At 40.7% G+C, this 18,303-nt stretch overlaps 2 protein-coding genes across 3 annotated transcripts; both read right to left on the bottom strand.

The window, feature by feature from the left end:
* Positions 1-3,283: 3,283 nt before the first annotated feature.
* Positions 3,284-7,374, bottom strand: slc7a6os (solute carrier family 7 member 6 opposite strand). Of its 2 annotated transcripts, none has more exons than XM_061814811.1 (5): positions 7,046-7,374; positions 4,824-5,177; positions 4,431-4,637; positions 4,218-4,353; positions 3,284-3,792 (listed from the first exon to the last, which is right to left on the bottom strand). In XM_061814811.1, exons 1-5 carry the CDS (start codon positions 7,232-7,234, stop codon positions 3,641-3,643), a joined length of 1,038 nt encoding a protein of 345 aa, XP_061670795.1. In that variant the 5' UTR covers positions 7,235-7,374; the 3' UTR covers positions 3,284-3,640. The 2 variants fall into 2 exon arrangements, with proteins under 2 accessions (XP_061670795.1, XP_061670796.1); XM_061814812.1 differs by having other exon boundaries at positions 3,284-3,765.
* Positions 7,375-7,766: 392 nt separating this feature from the next.
* Positions 7,767-15,890, bottom strand: tdp1 (tyrosyl-DNA phosphodiesterase 1). Its single transcript, XM_061814807.1, has 16 exons — positions 15,714-15,890; positions 14,438-15,010; positions 13,727-13,770; positions 13,539-13,594; positions 13,372-13,468; positions 12,854-12,888; positions 12,669-12,761; positions 12,418-12,588; positions 11,851-11,929; positions 11,589-11,765; positions 10,817-10,865; positions 10,646-10,712; positions 10,449-10,556; positions 9,932-10,034; positions 9,741-9,846; positions 7,767-7,972 (listed from the first exon to the last, which is right to left on the bottom strand). Exons 2-16 carry the CDS (start codon positions 15,006-15,008, stop codon positions 7,899-7,901), a joined length of 1,830 nt encoding a protein of 609 aa, XP_061670791.1. The 5' UTR covers positions 15,009-15,010; positions 15,714-15,890; the 3' UTR covers positions 7,767-7,898.
* Between the last annotated feature and the right edge of the window lie 2,413 nt (positions 15,891-18,303).

The raw sequence follows: 18,303 nt of genomic DNA, 5'->3' as shown, positions 1-18,303 counted from the left end.
CTGAGGCAAAAATAAAAATTTAAATGGATTATTGGATGTTGTTATGGAATGGAATCTTGTCATACAGTAACAGCTGAAAGGTGCCACAAGTTGGTTGACAAGACAAGAAGCAGTTATTAAAAAAAAAAACTGGTCATACAACATAATATTAGTGATTCAAAGGATTGCTCAAGCATAGAAATGAAAATGTTTGTACAAAATAGTTTTGAGTTGTAAAGTCGACAGCAGACTATTTTATTAACACAGCCCTTTCAACAAATTGCCCGATTGCACAGCCTTAACAATGTGTATATCATGAATGCTGCATCTTGTTGACTATCTGAGAATCTACTGCACCTGCTGGTAAATTTGACATGTAGCAATACAAATATATACTGAAAACAGGGATTAATCTAGTCATATTGGACTGCTATTTTAAACTACTGTACAGTGTTGTGAAAAAGTATTGGCCCCCTTCCTGATTTTTTTTTTCCATATCTATCACACACACACACACACACATTTCAAATAATCAAACCAACTTTAATATCACTTGGAGACAACCCAAGGAAATACAAAATTCAGTTTTCAAATGACCAAATTATTAAGGCACAAGAGAAAATGCAATCCTTTGACCCCCTGTCAGAAAGTAAGTACCCCCTGAACCTAATAATGGGTTGTACCACCCTTGGCAGCAATAACTGAAATCAAGCGTTTGCCATAATTGGTGAGGAGTCTTTCACATCACTCCCTCTTCTTTTCCTTTTGGCTTGTCCCGTCAGCGTGTCATCTTTTTCCATCTGAGCCCATCACGTGCATCCGCTCTTAACACCCACTGTCCTCATGTCTTCCCTCACAACATCCATCAACCTTTTCTTTGGTCTTCCTCTCGCTCTTTTGCCTGGCAGCCCCATCCTCAGCACCCTTCTACCAACATACTCACACTCTCGCCTCTGGACATGTCCAAACCATCGAAGTCTGCTCCCTCGAACCTTGTCTCCAAAACAATCAACTTTGGCTGTCCCTCGAATGAGCTCATTTCTAATTCTATCCAACCTGCTCACTCCGAGCGAGAACTTCCTGCTTCCTGTTGTCTTTTCAGTGTTCCCGTCTCTAATCCGTATATCATGGCCAGCCTCACCACCGTTTCAATTCCACCATATTGCAGGGTTTTCTTGCATGAATTGCCCGTTTAAGGTGCCACCACAACATCTCAATTGGATTTAAGTATGTACTTAGACTTGGCCACTCCAATACTTTTTTTTATTCAGAGATGGACTTGCTGTGTTTTGGATCTTTGTCCGGCTTCAGAATTCAAGAGTGCTTGAGTTTGAGAAGATGAAGTGATACCCGGGCGTTCTCCTTCAGAATTTTCTTGTACACACCAAAATTCATTGTTCCATCAAACACAGCAAGTTGTCCTGTTCCTGAGGTAGCAAAGCAGCCCCACACCGTCACACAGCCACCACAGTGTTTCACTGTTGGTACAATATTCTCTTTTTTTAATCAAATTCTGTGACATTTTTACGTCAGATGTAACAGGCCGCACACCTTGCAAAAAAGGTACATTTTTGATTTGTCAGTCCAAAGAATGTTTCTCCAAAAGTCTTCATGCTCATCAAGATGTTTTTGGGCAAAAGTGAGATGACCCTTTGTATTCTTTGCTAACAGCAGGGGTGTTTTCTGGGAACTCTGCCATGGAGGCCATTTTTGGCTATTGTCTTTCTTATGGTAAAGTCAGGAACACTGACCTTAACTAAGGCCAGCGAGGTCTTCAGGTCTTTTGATGTGTTTCGAGGTTCTTTTGTGACGACCTGGATGTGTCGTCGTTTCACTCATGGAGTAATTTTAATTGGTCATCCACTCCTGGGAAGGTTTGCTATTGTTCCCAGTTTTCTCTGTTTGTGGATAATGGCTCTGACAGTGGTTCAAGGCCTTGGAAATGGCTCTGTAACCTTTTTCAGACTGATGAACTTCAGTCACTTTTTTTTTTCTCATTTCTACTTGAATTTCTTTGCATTGTGCCATGATGCATTGGTTCTTGAGATCTTGTCTACTTCACATTCTCTAACAGATTCTATGTAAGTGATTTCTTGAGTCAACAAGATAATCATATTTGGGTGTGGCTTGTGAAATTGAACTCACATTTCCCAAATTTGTGGTTTGCCACAGTGACTGTGATTTAACAAGGGGGTAATTACTTTTACACAGGGTCTGAAAGGTTGAATTTTTTTGTGCTTTAAGTTGAATTTTCATTTGACAACTGCATTGTGTATTTCCTTACGTTGTTTCTGACTGATATTAAAATTGGTTTGATGATTTTAAACCTTTGTGTGTGATATGAAAAAGATGTGAAAAAAAATTACAGGAAGGGGGCAAATATTTCTTCACGGCACTGTAACTTGTACAAGAACAATAGAAACTATTATAGGGTAAAAAAAAATATCAAATGGTATACATCTTACTGTTGCTGTCCACCTAAAAATATGTATGTCCCTTTTTGATGTTTCTGCTATTTGGCTTTTTTTTTTTTGTCTATCCACAAAAATCATCCAAAATATGGCCCTCACATGCATTTTTTATTTTTTTTACATTTGTTTGAAACAAAAAGTATATTGGATATAAAATATTTAAGATGAAAAAACTTCTTTCAGACAAAGTAATTGTTAGCATCTTGAAATTTTTGAATTGGTCAAACAAAAAAAAAAAGCTTTCATTTTCATTTGGAGATGTTTTGTGTGGCTGAAGATTTTTGACAATCCAAACAATATTTGGGGTTTTAATTTGAATTAAGACTTTGTAGATTCAAATTGAATTCTTGAGAAAAAAAAAGCAACATTTTTTTCAGTATGAGCATTTACGGCTTGTATTTTTTTATGCAAGTATAGAGTACCTCTGAAGTATATGAACCAACTTATCTTTGCAATTGTATGGCAGGCTTGCTTCATAATTTTCAATGTGTTGTTCACGCATTTGTATTCTGTGGGCCAACAAACAATAGGATAGGGTTTGGAGTCTGAAATTGACAAATCATAAGCACCTCTTACATACTTTATGTATATTACAATTGCCCATGCATTTTTGAATCTGAGATCAGAAGTCATGGAATAAGCATAAATCTGACCAACTTATGTGAAGGGTTTTAGTGCAGACAAAAGAAGTCTTATCGGTAAAATCAGAAATGTTCTGGGAAGAAAAAGAATTTCCTTCAGTGGCCAATGAAAGGTGTGGTGGGGGATCTGGTTTGTGGGATTGAGTTTTACATTTGACATTTAAGGAACAAATGGTCAAGAAGCATCACAAATGAGTGCTTTAAACATTTATTTTTAAATCTGTTATACACATATTTACAAAAATATCCACCTAGGATTCTTTCCATCGTAACACAACTTAAAAGGGGTGCCAAAATTCCCAACCACCCCAAACTGTCAGTCTTGCAACACAACTGCATACTTCACAGGGGTGCCAAAATTCCCAACCACCCCAAACTGTCAGTCTTGCAACACAACTGCATACTTCACAGTATACAAAACACTCTAGAATACATATGCAACTGAACACACTGCACACACCAACAGCACAAAGCATACCAAAACATACACACGTGTACTTTTAAAAAATTAGAAGAAAGGTCAACTGGGTAAAGATGGCAGTTGGGGAGTCAGTCTGAGTCGTATTTGTCCGTGTCGTCGTCATCGAGGCCCTGCTGATAGTCTTGACGGTGACCGAGCTGTTGCAGCTGATCTCTCTGGTAGCGATGCCAGCTCCTGCGGCAGTAAGAGGCGTCTTCGTTCTCGTCCTCGTCCCAGGCGTCTATAACACAACAGACGAGTCGGTGGAAAAATGGACACCCACGTTAAGGTGTCACTTGAGGCCTTTATACATAATTCTAAATTGTACTGTTGAAATTAAACTTTTGTATTTGACACCAGTTGACATCCAAATGATTTTGTTCCAATTCCCATTTTTATGTATATTATTCCCCTTTCCCTGTTTTTTTAAAAGTTCCATATATTTTTACTTTTTGTCTAATATATTTTGTCTTGAATGAGTTTACGTGAAAGAAAGTTTGTTGTGGCAATTTTCTCAGAAAATTCTCTCTGTAGGAAGCAGTAAAAGGGGGAAAGGAAAAAAAAATGACTGTACACTTCATTACAGTTTTCAATGGATATGACTTCCAATGGGACAAACTCGTTGGAACATGGGAGTTTACGTGAAGTGACAAACAGAAGACGCACGTGTGTAGCGTTCCTCTCTGTCGCAGTCTTCACTGTCGCCACTCTCTTCTTCGGGATAGTCATTCCTCCAGTTGTCTTCCTCATTCTCATCATCCTCGTCGTCGTACACCTCCTCGTTAGCCTCCACCTCAGGAACCTGATGATGTCAAATTCCTCACTGTGGACTTTAGAATGCATTCAGAGGTCTCTCTGCCACTCACACAAACACACTACCAGTTGTGGGTGATCTGCGTAGGCGCTAACGGACAGGATGTCATGGATCCATCCAGCCGTGGCAGTTTCCTGGTAGTAAAGGTCGTACACATAGTCTTCGTCATTGTCATGTGGCCAGCGTTGCTGCTGCTGGTCATTGATGCAGAGGCGCTCTCGCAACATCTTGGTGTTGTTGCACAAAATCACATCAGTGTCTGACGACTGCATCTAAAAACATGGCAATTTACAATGGCTTCTTTAATGCACTTGGAAATTGAATATCCTCTGTTGTGTGATACAGTAGTACATAAACACAATTGTTTTCCTGACTGCAATGATGTACAATTTTTAGATCATGTCTACCCTTTACACTCTTCATTGGAGATGAAAGCATGCAAAATGACTTCCTCTAACCTTGCCGAGAGATTTGTCCTGCTCTGGTAGATCTTCATGCAGAAGATCAACCACCTGGACTTCCCCAAGACCCAAACACTTGTCCTGTTTCCGCGAGTCTTCCTCCTCCTCTTCCACAGTTGCCGCATCGTCTTCATCACCCCCCTGGCACCTCTGCGTGCGGGCTGGGGGCGCAACACCAGCGGCGCCACGGTGACTGGAGAGGATTCGGTAGCGCTCCTCACGCCGGACGCCCAACTTGGCGCTGCGCAGGTCGCCGAATATGCGCTGGAAGCTGTTGGAGGAGGGCCGCAGAGCGTGGGCCACGCGGGGCCGTGCCAGCGCCTGGCGGACCTCCGTCTGCACCGGAGAGTCCTGAATATAGACACAGATGACATGCGAGTCATGGCGTCTGTAAAGAGGACATTTGCCATTCATGTACTATTAGCATTTTCCCTCTTAATAGTTTCTTGGTTTTGGTTTAATACGATCTGTATCTTTCATCTAATATTCTTACCTTTTTTCACAACCATAGACCCGAAGTGAGTATTTTCTTGTATATACATACAACTGTATTATGTTTACAACTCACTGGGCAGTAGGGGAAAAAAAGACCCACACAGTACTGTACTTCTCAGTACTGTCGTCTGTACTTTTGCCTGTATGACAAGCCAACAGAGACACGAGTGTACGCTGCAAGTAACAACGCAACTCGAGCGAGGGGCACAAAATGTATCGGAATACTGGACACTATGTAAAAGCTTGTGCCATGTCACAAAAAGATTTGTCATTGATGTCATAATTCCCCGATTCAATCAGTGACCAACAAGACATTTACTCTCCATCACCGTCAGTACATCTGAAACCAAAAGCTAGTTTTATATGGTAGTACTTATATAGGTTTTTCTGTCACTTTTGACTTAGAACTGTAAATATTGGAAGACCAATAAAGTTTAAAAAAAAAAAAGTTGCCAGCGTGTGAGCGAAAAGACGACTGAGTGAGACGACATGTAATGAGCGGATCAGACTACAAGATAAAAATTTGCTCTTTCAAATGGAAGAATCTCACGGCACACCAAGTAAAATGTCAAAATGTACATACATTAATTGTTTTATAGACTTACTGCCATCCAACAGAAGACCATTAATTTGTCATTAAGACTCACTGGCATAAATAGATGACCACAGAGATTTGTTGTAAAGAAATTTTTTTGAACAATCAAGTACACAAGTATATACAGTAAATAAAAGTGTAATTTAAATAGACTCATTGTCCCATCTTGTGATCAGATCAGAGAAAAGCAAAAACCTAATTTTTCAATGAACTACGGTTGAGAACTTGCTGTAATGTACATGTATGTGTTACATGATATATAAACAAAATGTATTTCGGCTGAAACCATAACATCTTTGTCATCTGACCTTTAAGAGCATTCTTAAAGATGAGTAAAAAAAAAAAAAATGAATAGCTGGGATAGGCTCCACCATTCCTGCAAGCTTTGTGAGGATAAGTGGCTTGAAAAATGGATTGATGAATCAATTTAACACACTGTATTTGAATAATCTACATTTAATGGCTTACAATTTCAACTGTTGTTACAAGATTTTTCCCATTCATTCAATACATTTAGGAAAGGCCTACAGGAATGAAGTGATTTCTTGGCTATATCCAATGTTGTTGGCCTTAGCATAGAATAATTTATTAATTGCCTGTATTAAAACTTCCCTCATAAATTGTATGCTAAATTTACAACTGCAAGATTTGTTGAAAAGAAAAAAAACTCGCAATTAATGAATGAATGAATAACTAGGCAGCTTTAATGAGGCCCACATTCTTGAAGCTCACGGGCTTCTTGGTGACGAGGTTCCGTTTAGTGTGGCTAACAACATATGAGTGTTGTTATGACATTTTAATGCTGTTGAGCCACATTGGCGAACACCTTTCATGACCCACTGACCATTATGTCAACGCGTCACACGAAAGACGTCATTTTAAAGTGGCGCATGACTTCTTGGCTCAAGGCAACAAAACAAGCTAAGCTAATAACTGTTCAGTGTCGCGGTGCATCAGTTACTTTAGACCGCTACCGCACATTTGGGAGCTCAATTTGAGTCTTGGAGACGTTACGTAGACAAGAGTCGCATTAGCGGATCTTAAACGCGTCTGAGCGTTTCTCGCGCACGTCGTGTTGATGCGAGCCGTGCACGAGCCGGCTAGCCTAAACACACCGCGGCCATCTTACCTGTGTCGCTACCGTGGCCACGAGCTTGAACACAGACTTCTCCACGTCCACCTCCCCGGGCTCCGCTGTCGTCTCGCCCGGTGGCTGGCTCGTCTCCGGTCGGATGCGCTTACAGGCAAGGAGCAGGGCGTCCGCGGGGTCGGTGCCCCGCTTTCTTTTGACGCGCAGAATGGTAGCGTTGGGCTCCATGTTTGCCTGCCTCGGTCTGCGTTGTGCGTCTAGTCAGAGTACGCGACGTCACGTGGTTATCAAATAACACAGACGCTCCTCCCAGTCGCGGGAGCTCGCGCGCGACCTTACGCCGTCCAGGAAAAGGGTTCGGCTTTAAAGTTGCAATGCACCTTAAATTAATTTAATTCATTCAAGAGGGAAGCGAGGGAGATTAGGATTTAAAGAAGCAAACAAAGAGGTATGCGAGGGAGGAAGAGGAAAGGAAGGAAATAGAAATACTGTATGATGTATGAAGGGAAGGATGGAAGAAAAGAAACAAGGACGGTAAGAAAAGAATAAAGGATGACAAGGTTATTCTGACAAAGGGTTGGATGAGGTAGTATAGTGTGAAAGGATGAAGGAAAGAAAGAAGGACCCACGGTTGAAGGGACAAAGGATAAAGGCAAACAATGTATGGAAAGGCGGGGAGGGTTGTCACTTTTAATCTGATTATAAATGTTCACTTTTTATATGTTTTGGTGTAGCGGTAAGAAGGAAATCAAGGCAGATGACATGATGAGATGATTATATTTTATTGTATCAAAAAGATATGAAAATGGCATAAAAATGACAAATGTGACAGTTACAAGCACAAGAATAAGAATAATAATAAAAAAAAAAAAAAAAAACAAGTGTCCATTTTTTAGGAGGGAACCCAAACGTTGCCGTGTGTGTCTGGAGCTTGACTATACGGAATATTCCAGATCCAAGGTTGATCTGTGGGTAAGAGGAAAAAGGAGCATTATTTTATTTAAAAAACAAGTTTTATAGTCCGGAATGCACGCACAAATCTTAATGGAATATGTCAGTATAATCTGCCCTGCGAATGACTGCCGACCAGTTCAGGGTGTAGTCTGCCTTTTGCCCGAAGCTAGCTGGGATAGGCTCCAGCTTTCCTGCAACCCTTGTGAGGATAAGCGTCTTGGATGGTGACATGACTCATGATGAAGTAGCAGTGATATGTCAGTATGTATATAAATGATTCCGGCACAATGCTGTTAGTTAGTATGTCTGCTTCACATTTTTGAGGAGTTCCAATGTGGGTTCCAGTCTTCCTGTGCGAAGTTTCAATTATTGAATAATTATTACCGTTGCTTGCATGGCACATTCCAAAACCTGCATTTTAAGATTCTAAACTGCCTGTATGTGCGAATGTGAGTGTCTTTATGTCCCCCCGTGATTGGGTGGCAACTGGTTCCAAAGTCAGCTAGCATCGATACTAGCACATCCATGACCCTGAACACAATGAGTAGTTGACAATAACTGGAAGGCAAAAATGTACGTTTAACGGACTCTGCTGACAAATCCAGTCTATATAGTCTGCCATTCACTCCCAAGAACATCAGGATAGATTCCAGCTCACCTGTGACTCTAAATCTAGATCTAGCAGTTAGCCTGTAACTGACTGATGGCTGATCCAGAGAGTAGGCCCCTACACTGTAATGTGTCAATAGACTATTTGAAAATAACTGGAAGCATGGTTTTGTGTGTGTGAGAAAGAGAGAAAATGTATATACTGTACAGTGGAACCTCCATCAAACAGACCCCAATATGACAAATAGATCAAATGGACCATAGGAGCTGGACAACGTGTTCCAAAAATTTTTTTGTGACGTAAATGTTTCCATTCCAGAAATGGCCGAAGTTGTTTACTGGAGCTTTAATTTTCTAGAACTGGTTGTTTTCTAGAACACCACTGTTAGCCTGCTGCTTCTTTGCAGAATTCTTTGAATTCAGCAACAAATGGAAAATTTCAAGCGTGAGCAGCCTTTTTCATGTCATCCCACTCCCTTTCTATCAGATTCAAATCTGGACTTTGACAAGGCCACTTCAAAACCTTTTTTTTTTTTTTTTTTTTTTTTTTTAGCTATTCAGGAGTTGACTTGCTGGCGTTGGATTGTTATGCTGCTGCAGAACCCAAGTGCGCCTAAGCTTGAGGTCACAAACAGATGGCTGAAGACTTCCCTTCAGGATTTTCTGTTAAACAGCAGAATTCATGGTTCTATCAATTACAGCAAGTTGTCCAGGTCCTGAAAGAGAAAAGCAGCCCAAGACCATCAAACCACCACCGCCATATTTGACTGCTGGTGTGATTGATCTTTTTTTATGAAATTCTGTGCTACATTTAGTCCAGATGTAACTAGACACACCTTCCAAAAAGCTCAACTTTGATCTCAGTAGTCAATATAATATTTTTCCTAAAGTCTTGGAATCATTTAGAAAACAGCATCCTAAATTTACTTGGATTATATATTTTTCTTTATTTATTTTATGACTTTAAACATTAATAAGGGGGAAAAAATATAAGAATTAGAGAAGGCGGTCAATACTTTTCACTACACTGTACATTGCCCTGGTATTGGCTCCCGACCTGTCCAGGGCGAGTTCATATGAAATGGGCTCAAACTCACTTGCCACAATATTAATGATGAGCACTATAGAAAAGGGATGATGAATGGATAAATAATACACATTCTGTATGAACCTTTAGTTGTGTAGCATGTTGGGGGTAGGTCAAATGGCACGAGGAAACCGGAGGATGATGACGAGACGGGAAATGGATTTTTCCTCACTTGGAATGTCTTCATGTTCTGCCAAGAGACAACAGTCACCCTCTAACATGAATAAGCGTTAGCATTAACACAAAAGCACATGTGGATGTGTGTGTTTTCTCACAAAGGCTGGGGGCACGTAGAGGACGCCAAGCTCATAGGATCGAATCATCACTTGTGTGTTGTTCTTCTCCAGAGCTCCCCACGCTGCTTTGGACAGGTTGGCACTGTAATAATGCGTAGTAATTATTATAAATGTGTAAAAAAGATGATTGGGCTGTAGGTGGAGGGCAAAGTATGTGGAATAAAGCTTTTTTCCCCCCTCACAAAAACTACTGTGCTGGATATTTAGCAAGACGCACTACAGCAACTGATAGTTGGGTGCACTGTCCAAATGTAAATGCCTCACCTTAAAAAAAGAAAATGTATCTATTTTTTTGCTCTGCACTGAAGCACACAAGCCTTCATTTTATACACTGCTCAAATAAATGCTTTATTTTTTTCCTTAAATTATCTGTGCTCACAGTGCCTCAATTCATCAGGTGCACCATCCATGTAAAACAAATATACAGATTACTTTAAATTAACACCTATTTTTTTTCCCCTCAAATATCTGCATCTAATTGCATCCGTCTACCAACCTAGTGACAAGGAACCAGGCTAGCTGCGTAAAATCGGGTGATGCCCTCATATAAGTCTTGATGTGGGGCATGGCGTGAGTCCGCCCAGTTGTGTCTGCTTGCCATCGGCTTCACACAAACACACAACACGCACACATTCTCAATATTATTACAATATCGCGTACAATGGTGCAATAAATGGGAGTGGGAGAACATACTGGAAGTAGGAATGCAGCCAGAGTTGCTTCTGCGCTGTCTGAATGCTGTAGGGAAGAGAGCCACCAGCTGGGGGAATAGAGGAGATGTAATAATAAAGACCTTAAAAATAAAAAAAATCTCGAAATAAATGGAAAAATTAAACAAAAAAAGTGCTATAAAAAAAACCTCACCAGGATAACCTTCTAAACTCATCCTGACATCTTCCACTGATGGATATAACTGTAAAAAAAAAAAAAAAATACTAAAAGGCAGCAGGTATTAGGCATCAATTATTAGTCAAAGGAAGCCTTCATTTGTCTACAATCATACATGCAACTCAGAAAAAGCTAGCATTATTGAGTTGTCGGATGAAATTCCAGTATGAACGTAAAATGCCCTCCAACCTTTAAAAGTAAACTTAATTTAACCTGTATAAACATTTTAGTGCTCTCCAACTGTTCAACCCTCAGTACTTTTTGCACAACTTTGATCCATCAACGAACCAACAGTCCTCTTCTTCATGCTTTTCACAAAATGACATCACAAGACTGAAGACATGAAACTTCAAAATTGACAAACAGTCATGTCGCAATGCGAGGCTTCAAGCAGGATTTGTTTTCAGAGAACTGGCGATTAACTTTAGAGATCGGCAACTTGTCAAATGGATACGGAAAGACTGGAAGGGTTACAGAAATGCATACAAGTGGACGGATTAATCAACTGTTGACAATTTGGCCGTTGAGCTCCTTGGTGGAAAACAAAGGTTGTGCAGAGAGTACGTAAAGTTTGACCACTTGGACATTCAAAAGTTGCTTCAAATTCATTACACCTATATAAAAAGGTACATACACCTACCACCTACAATACACGATAATGTAGGTTCATCCTGAAACTTTACCAGAAAAAAGATGTGACTTTTTCTAAGTTGTGAACAAATAATATTAGTAAATTCATGGAGCGTACCAAGTGAACGGGGGGGTTGGGACGATGGGATGCCTTTCCCAGCGTGGTAAGGGTGCGCTGGAATTCTCCAGCCAGCCACTTTGTTTTATCCACGCCCATGGAGCCGATGCTGGAGAACTGGCCCACCACTGGCCACTGGTCCTCATCGGGGACGCAGTTGGTGTGCTCGTACAGCAGCTGGAAACCACGGAGATACGTTGATGACAATAATCAAAAAAAGTCATCAAATGAACACAAGACTGATTTTTTTTTTCTTCTTTACCTTCCTGAGCCTCAGGTGCCCCCAGCGCTCCATGTCTGGTCCTACATATCGGCCAGGAGTGGAGCCCACCAGATACACCCTGAACACACACAGACCATAGACTGGATAAAAGACGTGTGTGAGGGTGCCTGTTAAATACTGTAAATGCTTGGCCTTGAAACAGAGTTATTTCAATTTTTATTGCGTGAAATAAATGAAATAAAAGTATTTTAATCAGAATACTGCGCTCATAGCATATTTGGAGGACCAGGAAGAGAAAATGGGCTGTGTCTATCATTCTTTAAAATGTTGAGACTCTAAACCTTCCTCGCGCCACAGACCTCAGGCAAGTCACATTTTAAACAATAAATAAAATTTAATGTGTTGATTGCATCAACCTTTTTATGGCGGAAGCAGTTGCAGCCTGAATCAAAGTATAAGAAAATACCGAACACCTAATTTTGCTGCAAATAGTGGCTTCAGCACTAATAAGTGAAACTGCCAAATGAAATGTTCGGTGTGGCCTCTGCTCTCGTGTGTGTGTGTGTGTGTGTGTGTGTGTGCGCGCGTTTATGGAAAATAACGTGCCTGGTCTCCGAGAGGTCGTGCTCTTTGATCCGCTGAATCCACTCTTCCAGCTCGGCCGCCCGATAGGATGCCAGATATTCGAGCAGGTCTCTCTTGAAAAAGGTGGGCGACTCGCCACAGGTGTCGCTGCTGCCCTTAGGTAACCGTGGAAACAGAGGACTCATCCACATCCTGGTTGGGTGGGGGTTGTGGTGGTAAGGGGGTGGTTTTTAATGATTCAGTAGTTTTAATGAGCATTATGAGTGACTGACCCCTGTGTCTTCTGGTACCAGTCGGCTCGGATGAGATTGGAGGTTAGGATGATGACTCGGAAGCCCTCCTCATACCACAGCAGCATCATCTTCCTATTAGAAATTCACAAATTCAGAGTACCACTGTAATGAGATGCTAGACTGCATTTATCCACATTGGTGTCCAAATAGTTAGTCGCGCTTACGTGTGGTGCGTTCCAAATGCGATGTCCAGTTTGGCCTGTCAGGAAAAAAAAAATATTCACCATTATTCATATTTAAAAGAACAATCAACGAGTTTTGAATGGCAACAAACACGGCACCTCAAATCAATGACTCGCCACGTCCATTGACGACATGAAAAACAATAAATGGCTCACTTCAAATAAATGGCTAACTTTAAACGGATGCTACATGATTTGTGCAGCACCATGATTTATCACTAGATGTGTCATCAATATGTACAAATAAACAGTCCACTTCAAATAAGTGTCAAAGTTTTCCTCAAATAGTACTCTTGTCTAACAGAACGCCTCAGTAATTTGTCGTTAGCTTCGTCGACTTGAACAAATAGACACTTATTTGTCGTCGAGTAAATGCAGGGCTTTATTTGAATGTTCATTGTTGACGTGAACAAATAAATGCAAAATAAACAAGTTGCCTCAAACCAGTTTTTGCCTAAAGGTCATTCCTGTTTACATTGTGAAGGAACAGTGCAGAGTACCTGGCAGAAGCGAATGTGAGAAAAGGGCTGAGCCTGCTGCACCAGCCGAGCCTTGGCCTCCCGCTTGTCCCCGTGGACAATCAGGATGGGACGATCCCTGAGAGGGGAGACAAAGGCAAAATGACAGACGGGGCCGTTATTGAGCTCATATTGCGATGGGAACTCACCTGAACTCTGGAGGATATTGTTGAAGCATCCAGGCGATGTCAAAGCAGTAGTTAAACTGTGCCGAAAAAGAGATGACATTTTTTCATTTATCCATCCATCCATCCATTTTCCCAGCCCCCTATCCTCACATTTTTTAATCATATTTGATCATTTGAAAGATGAATGGCCAAATTGGATGAATACTTGCCTGAACAGATTCTTTTAAAGTGCCGAATAATGGCGAGAGGATGTCTGCAGAAAAAAAAGGTCAATTGATCATTGAAAAAAAATGATGCTGTGTAAGAAAGGAGCATTATCAGTACAGATGCAAAAAAATAACCAACAACTATTTTGAATAAACCACTCATTGTTGAGACATTATTAAAAAGAATATAATTTATAATCTAAATCTTCACAATTTCAACCTCTCCACAGAAATATTTGCTTTCATGGAGGAGGACTCTTTGTTTTATCAAAATAAGACATTTTCAAACATTTTATTCTACTTTAGAAAACTATTTTAAAAAAATTCATTTGTGATATATTACAGCTCAAACCATTAACTGATTCATAATATATTTATGTGTGTACTGTATGTCAATTTGAAATAATGTTCAGTTTCTGAGTAAAAAAAAAATATTCTAATGATTCATCAACAAACATAATCGATTTGATAGAGTCATATTTTGATAAAATAATCACATGCATGGATTATTAAAATAATTGTCAGTTTGAGCCAAACATGGGATGGAAATTCTGCTCTCCTCTGACATGCAGCGCTCCACTGTTGTACGTTCTGTCCAGGCCCGAACAAACATAATCGATTTGATAGAGTCATATTTTGATAAAATAATCACATGCATGGATTATTAAAATAATTGTCAGTTTGAGCCAAACATGGGATGGAAATTCTGCTCGCCTCTGACATGCAGCGCTCCACTGTTGTACTTCCTGTCCAGGCCCGTCACCTTGTTGAGGTAAAACCTGAATGTGTCATCTAGACGGGGAACGCTGGACTCAAAAAAGTCATCGGGCTCGTCAATGTAGTACACACGTCCGTGGGGGCTGGGAGGGCGAGCATCCCCCACCTTCTTGCGTTTAGGACTGGGAGCCTTCCTCCCTGGCGGTGGGTTACTCTTTGCATCTTCATCGCCGTCGCTGTCGGAGAGCGCCCAACCAGAACCATCTGGCGGGTCCGCCTTCCTCTTCCCAGCTAAAGATGGGGAGGATTCATATTTGATAGGGTTTGTCTGGTTCTTTGCAGCCTGTTGTCTGGCCTCAGAACCGACCACAAGAGTAGAAACTTGAGACCGTTCTGGTTTCTTCTCCACGGAGCTGCTGTCTATGTCCAGGATGGAGGAAGACAGCGAGCTGTGATTGGACACGGTCAACTGTGGGGGCTTCGACGACTTCCCCGACAGACGAAGCTCGTCGTCGTCGTCCTCGCTGCTGGAGACGCTCCATTTGCCGTGTTGACTGCCTTGAGACATGCCTACACATGCAAAACTTACAGTTAGTTAAAACCTCCTGCAATATATCTGTACATTCAATTCAAATAAAAATCAATGAAAATATTTTATTCATTACTTTAATGAGAGAAATAATGGTTTTTCTACAGGTACTACAGTTTCCCTCCATCCCCAAAACATGCATGGTAGGTTGAATGAACACTCTTAACTGATCATTAGTCCGATGATTGTTTGTGTACCCGTGTCGTGCGATTCACTGGAGACCAGTTCAGGTTGTACCCCACCCCTTACCCAAAAGATAGCTGCAATAGGCTCCTCCACCCCACTCAGGTATATGAAAAATACACCTAAATGTTACAAAAAGGTGGGGTGTCCCGACAAAATTAAAAAAAAAAAAAATTAACAAGGAGATGAACTGTAACATGCACATTTTTTTTGCCAAACATATTTCTTTCCCTCCCAAAAAAATACAAGATTTCTCAAAAGCTAAACATGCAAATACAAAATTACGTCTAACCAGGCACTATAAACGTAAAAATTGAGTACACTGGTAGTGAGGTATTGTTTGTCTTAAACATGCATCTATTTCCACCGTACTCATGCAGGTGCCCAAAGCAAACTGCAAAAAAAAAAAAAAAAAAAAAAAAGACCAGCAAACCCCAGTTATGGGAACTATCGGATGTTACATTATCAATTAAAACGACAACGTTTTTGTATGTATTTTACCTCAAGCCACGCTGCTGACGTCCAGTTAACAATGTAAGGGCTGCAGAGATTTGAATCGGATAAATACACTTCCATGAGACGAACAGAGGAAAGAATAAAGTCTGCATGAGATATGAATCCGAGTAGAAACTTGGAAAATAAAGGAATTGCTTGTACACCACAGATATAAGTCCGGGTAGAAACTCGTAACAAAACGAAACACAGCCACTGACTTAAAAAAAAAAAAAAAAAAGTATGGAGAGCCCATACACATCGAGCGGTGTGTCGATTGGTTGAAGCCAGTTGGCCACCATCTTGGTACTCCCAAAACGTGTGGCGGACACGGTATACAGATTGGATTATGGCGGGGCTTTTCTCAAAAATTGGCATTTACAATTAAAACTGGTCGTGTGAGCTTCACATTTTTTTTCCAGTTCTGGTAACATGAAGGATTTTTAATTCGACCTGGTAAGACAAAAAAGGCTAAGTGCAAAGGAAATACATTTAACACCGTAACTAACAAGAAACCTTGCATATTACCTAGATTTCCATGACAAAATATGCTGTGAAGCACTACCACGATAACGTAGAAAAAAATGAGATTTTTTTGGGTCATAAAAACATTACATTTTAAGTCAATCAGTTAGATATATTTTTGGAAATAAGGACTCACAGTGGGAAAATACACGCTAAACACATTGTTCATTTGTTGTCTATGCGGTGTCCTATTTCAGATAGAAAATTTAAACTTGTTTCCTCGCATTTTAAAAATCAAATTCAATTTACAGTTTTGTATTAGGAAATTCATCAAAAAATTCACAGAAAATGTTGTTGGAAATTTATTTCTAAATCATCATAAACTTAAGTTAGTAATCTGACTCTAATTTGTGACTTTAACCAACTGCCACTCATCCAACAATACGCGCGCTCGTTCTGCAAGAGAAAGGTATCAGGAAGCCGGCATTTTCAGACACGAGTGGATTTATTCCTTCAACAAACACCTGGGTCTCGGGTCCCTCTCATTTACAACCCTGTACGTCTCTGTTGCCACCAGTAGACGTACTCTTCATCCGAGTTTCCCAGAACAATTTTAAAGTACAATCTACCGATTCACTATTGGTTCTGTGTCTCCTGCAGGTATCCTTGGCGCTCTCCCTCATTGAGCTCCTTGGGTCCGCCGGATGTTGGCCCGACTCCTCCCCTGCAGAGTCGCGTGCTGGCTCCTCCTGGTGGTGGTTTCCTGACAAGTAGTTTTTCCACCAACTGCCTCTGAGTCCTCTCGTCTCCGCACTCTCCTTGCAGTTTGCACCGTCTGTTGTAAAACATTCCTTTCTTGCACATTCTTGCACCACATACCCTGTTTCGTTCCACCAGTCACACACTCACCACTTTACAGTCTCACACTTTCATACACAGGATGCAGCAACATCTAATGAACTACTTTAAGATCAAACTCTTATATTCCTTTAATGTGTTTCCTTGCTTATCCACGGATGAAATTTGGGAAAATAGTCACATCGCAAAAAACCGTCGGCCTATAAAGTTGAAGCAGAGAGTGAACACTGAACAACAACAACCGCACACAAAATTTTGTTCAAGTGAATTAACCTCAGAAAAAAAAAAACCTTTACAAACAAAGTTTGACAGCGTCAAAGTAAATCTTTCGAACTTACTTGTGAAATGTTTTCTCACAGCCACGAAACTGGCAATTATTATATTAAGATTAGGGGCAGAATGCTGGACGAGGTTTTCTTACATCTTCCTACATTGTCCTAAGAAGTGAATGAATTATTTTATTTTGAACAGCACGGTAGCGCAGCTGTAGATCATTGGCCTCACACTTCCGAGGTCCACATGTGCGGGCTTTGCATGCTCTCCACGTGCCAGCGTGGATTTTCTCAGGGCACTCCGGTTTGCTCCCACATTGGACATTGCGATTGTGAGAGTCTGTCTCCATGTGCCCAGCGATTGGCTGTCAACCAGTTCAGGGTGTACCCCGCCTCCTGCCTGATGACACCTGACATTGACTCCAGCAGTCCCGCGACCCTTGTGAGGATAAGCAGCTCAGAAAATGGATGGATGTTCAAAAGATACTGGGAATGGAGGAACATTGTTTGCATGTGTCATCCCTGATTTGACTATATTCATTGGTAACGCGGGCATCAGATCACTTAGCAGTACTGTAACAGTAACAGTAAAATTATAATGGCACAATAGTTGATTGGACAAAATAGGTTGAAGTGGTTTATAGTTTGTTCAGATTCTTTATTAATGTTATTGTCCTGAAAGAACATGGTATCACAAAGTGCAACAGATGAGGTATTTGAAATTTCTGAGATATAGTACTGTATAGATGAAGTAAATTAGAGATGAGTGTCAGGCTAATGTAAGTTCCAACACGTAATTGATTAAAGGGGAATGATCAGGTAGCCACTTATTTTGCAAAAAAAGCACATAAAGATCTGTTTGGAATGGAACTCACACGGGACAGTATTTCTATAAAAATACAGGAGACAAAGATGAGATGAAAAATGGGGTTCAAGTATTTCATTTGAGAAATGTACTGAAGATTGAAGAAATGAAGCTCAAAGCCCTGATTCAGTTTTTAAAT

This window comes from Syngnathoides biaculeatus, chromosome 3, assembly GCF_019802595.1.
Source record: "Syngnathoides biaculeatus isolate LvHL_M chromosome 3, ASM1980259v1, whole genome shotgun sequence".
NCBI lineage: Eukaryota > Metazoa > Chordata > Actinopteri > Syngnathiformes > Syngnathidae > Syngnathoides > Syngnathoides biaculeatus.
Note: the sequence above shows the minus strand (reverse complement) of the source record. Positions and strands in the feature narration are given on the sequence as shown.

What these genes read in the sequence shown, in the direction of transcription:
- slc7a6os (XM_061814811.1), bottom strand. Translation starts at nt 7,234, where the DNA reads ATGGAGCCCAACGCTACCATTCTGCGCGTCAAAAGAAAGCGGGGCACC. An exon ending in TGGCCACGGTAGCGACACAG is followed by an intron (nt 5,178 to 7,045) that starts GTAAGATGGCCG and finishes GTCTATATTCAG; the next exon opens with GACTCTCCGGTGCAGACGGA. An exon ending in ACGCAGATCACCCACAACTG is followed by an intron (nt 4,354 to 4,430) that starts GTAGTGTGTTTG and finishes TGACATCATCAG; the next exon opens with GTTCCTGAGGTGGAGGCTAA.
- tdp1 (XM_061814807.1), bottom strand. Translation starts at nt 15,008, where the DNA reads ATGTCTCAAGGCAGTCAACACGGCAAATGGAGCGTCTCCAGCAGCGAG. An exon ending in CCAACCCCCCCGTTCACTTG is followed by an intron (nt 10,866 to 11,588) that starts GTACGCTCCATG and finishes TTTTTTTTACAG; the next exon opens with TTATATCCATCAGTGGAAGA. An exon ending in TGGCTGCATTCCTACTTCCA is followed by an intron (nt 10,557 to 10,645) that starts GTATGTTCTCCC and finishes GTTTGTGTGAAG; the next exon opens with CCGATGGCAAGCAGACACAA.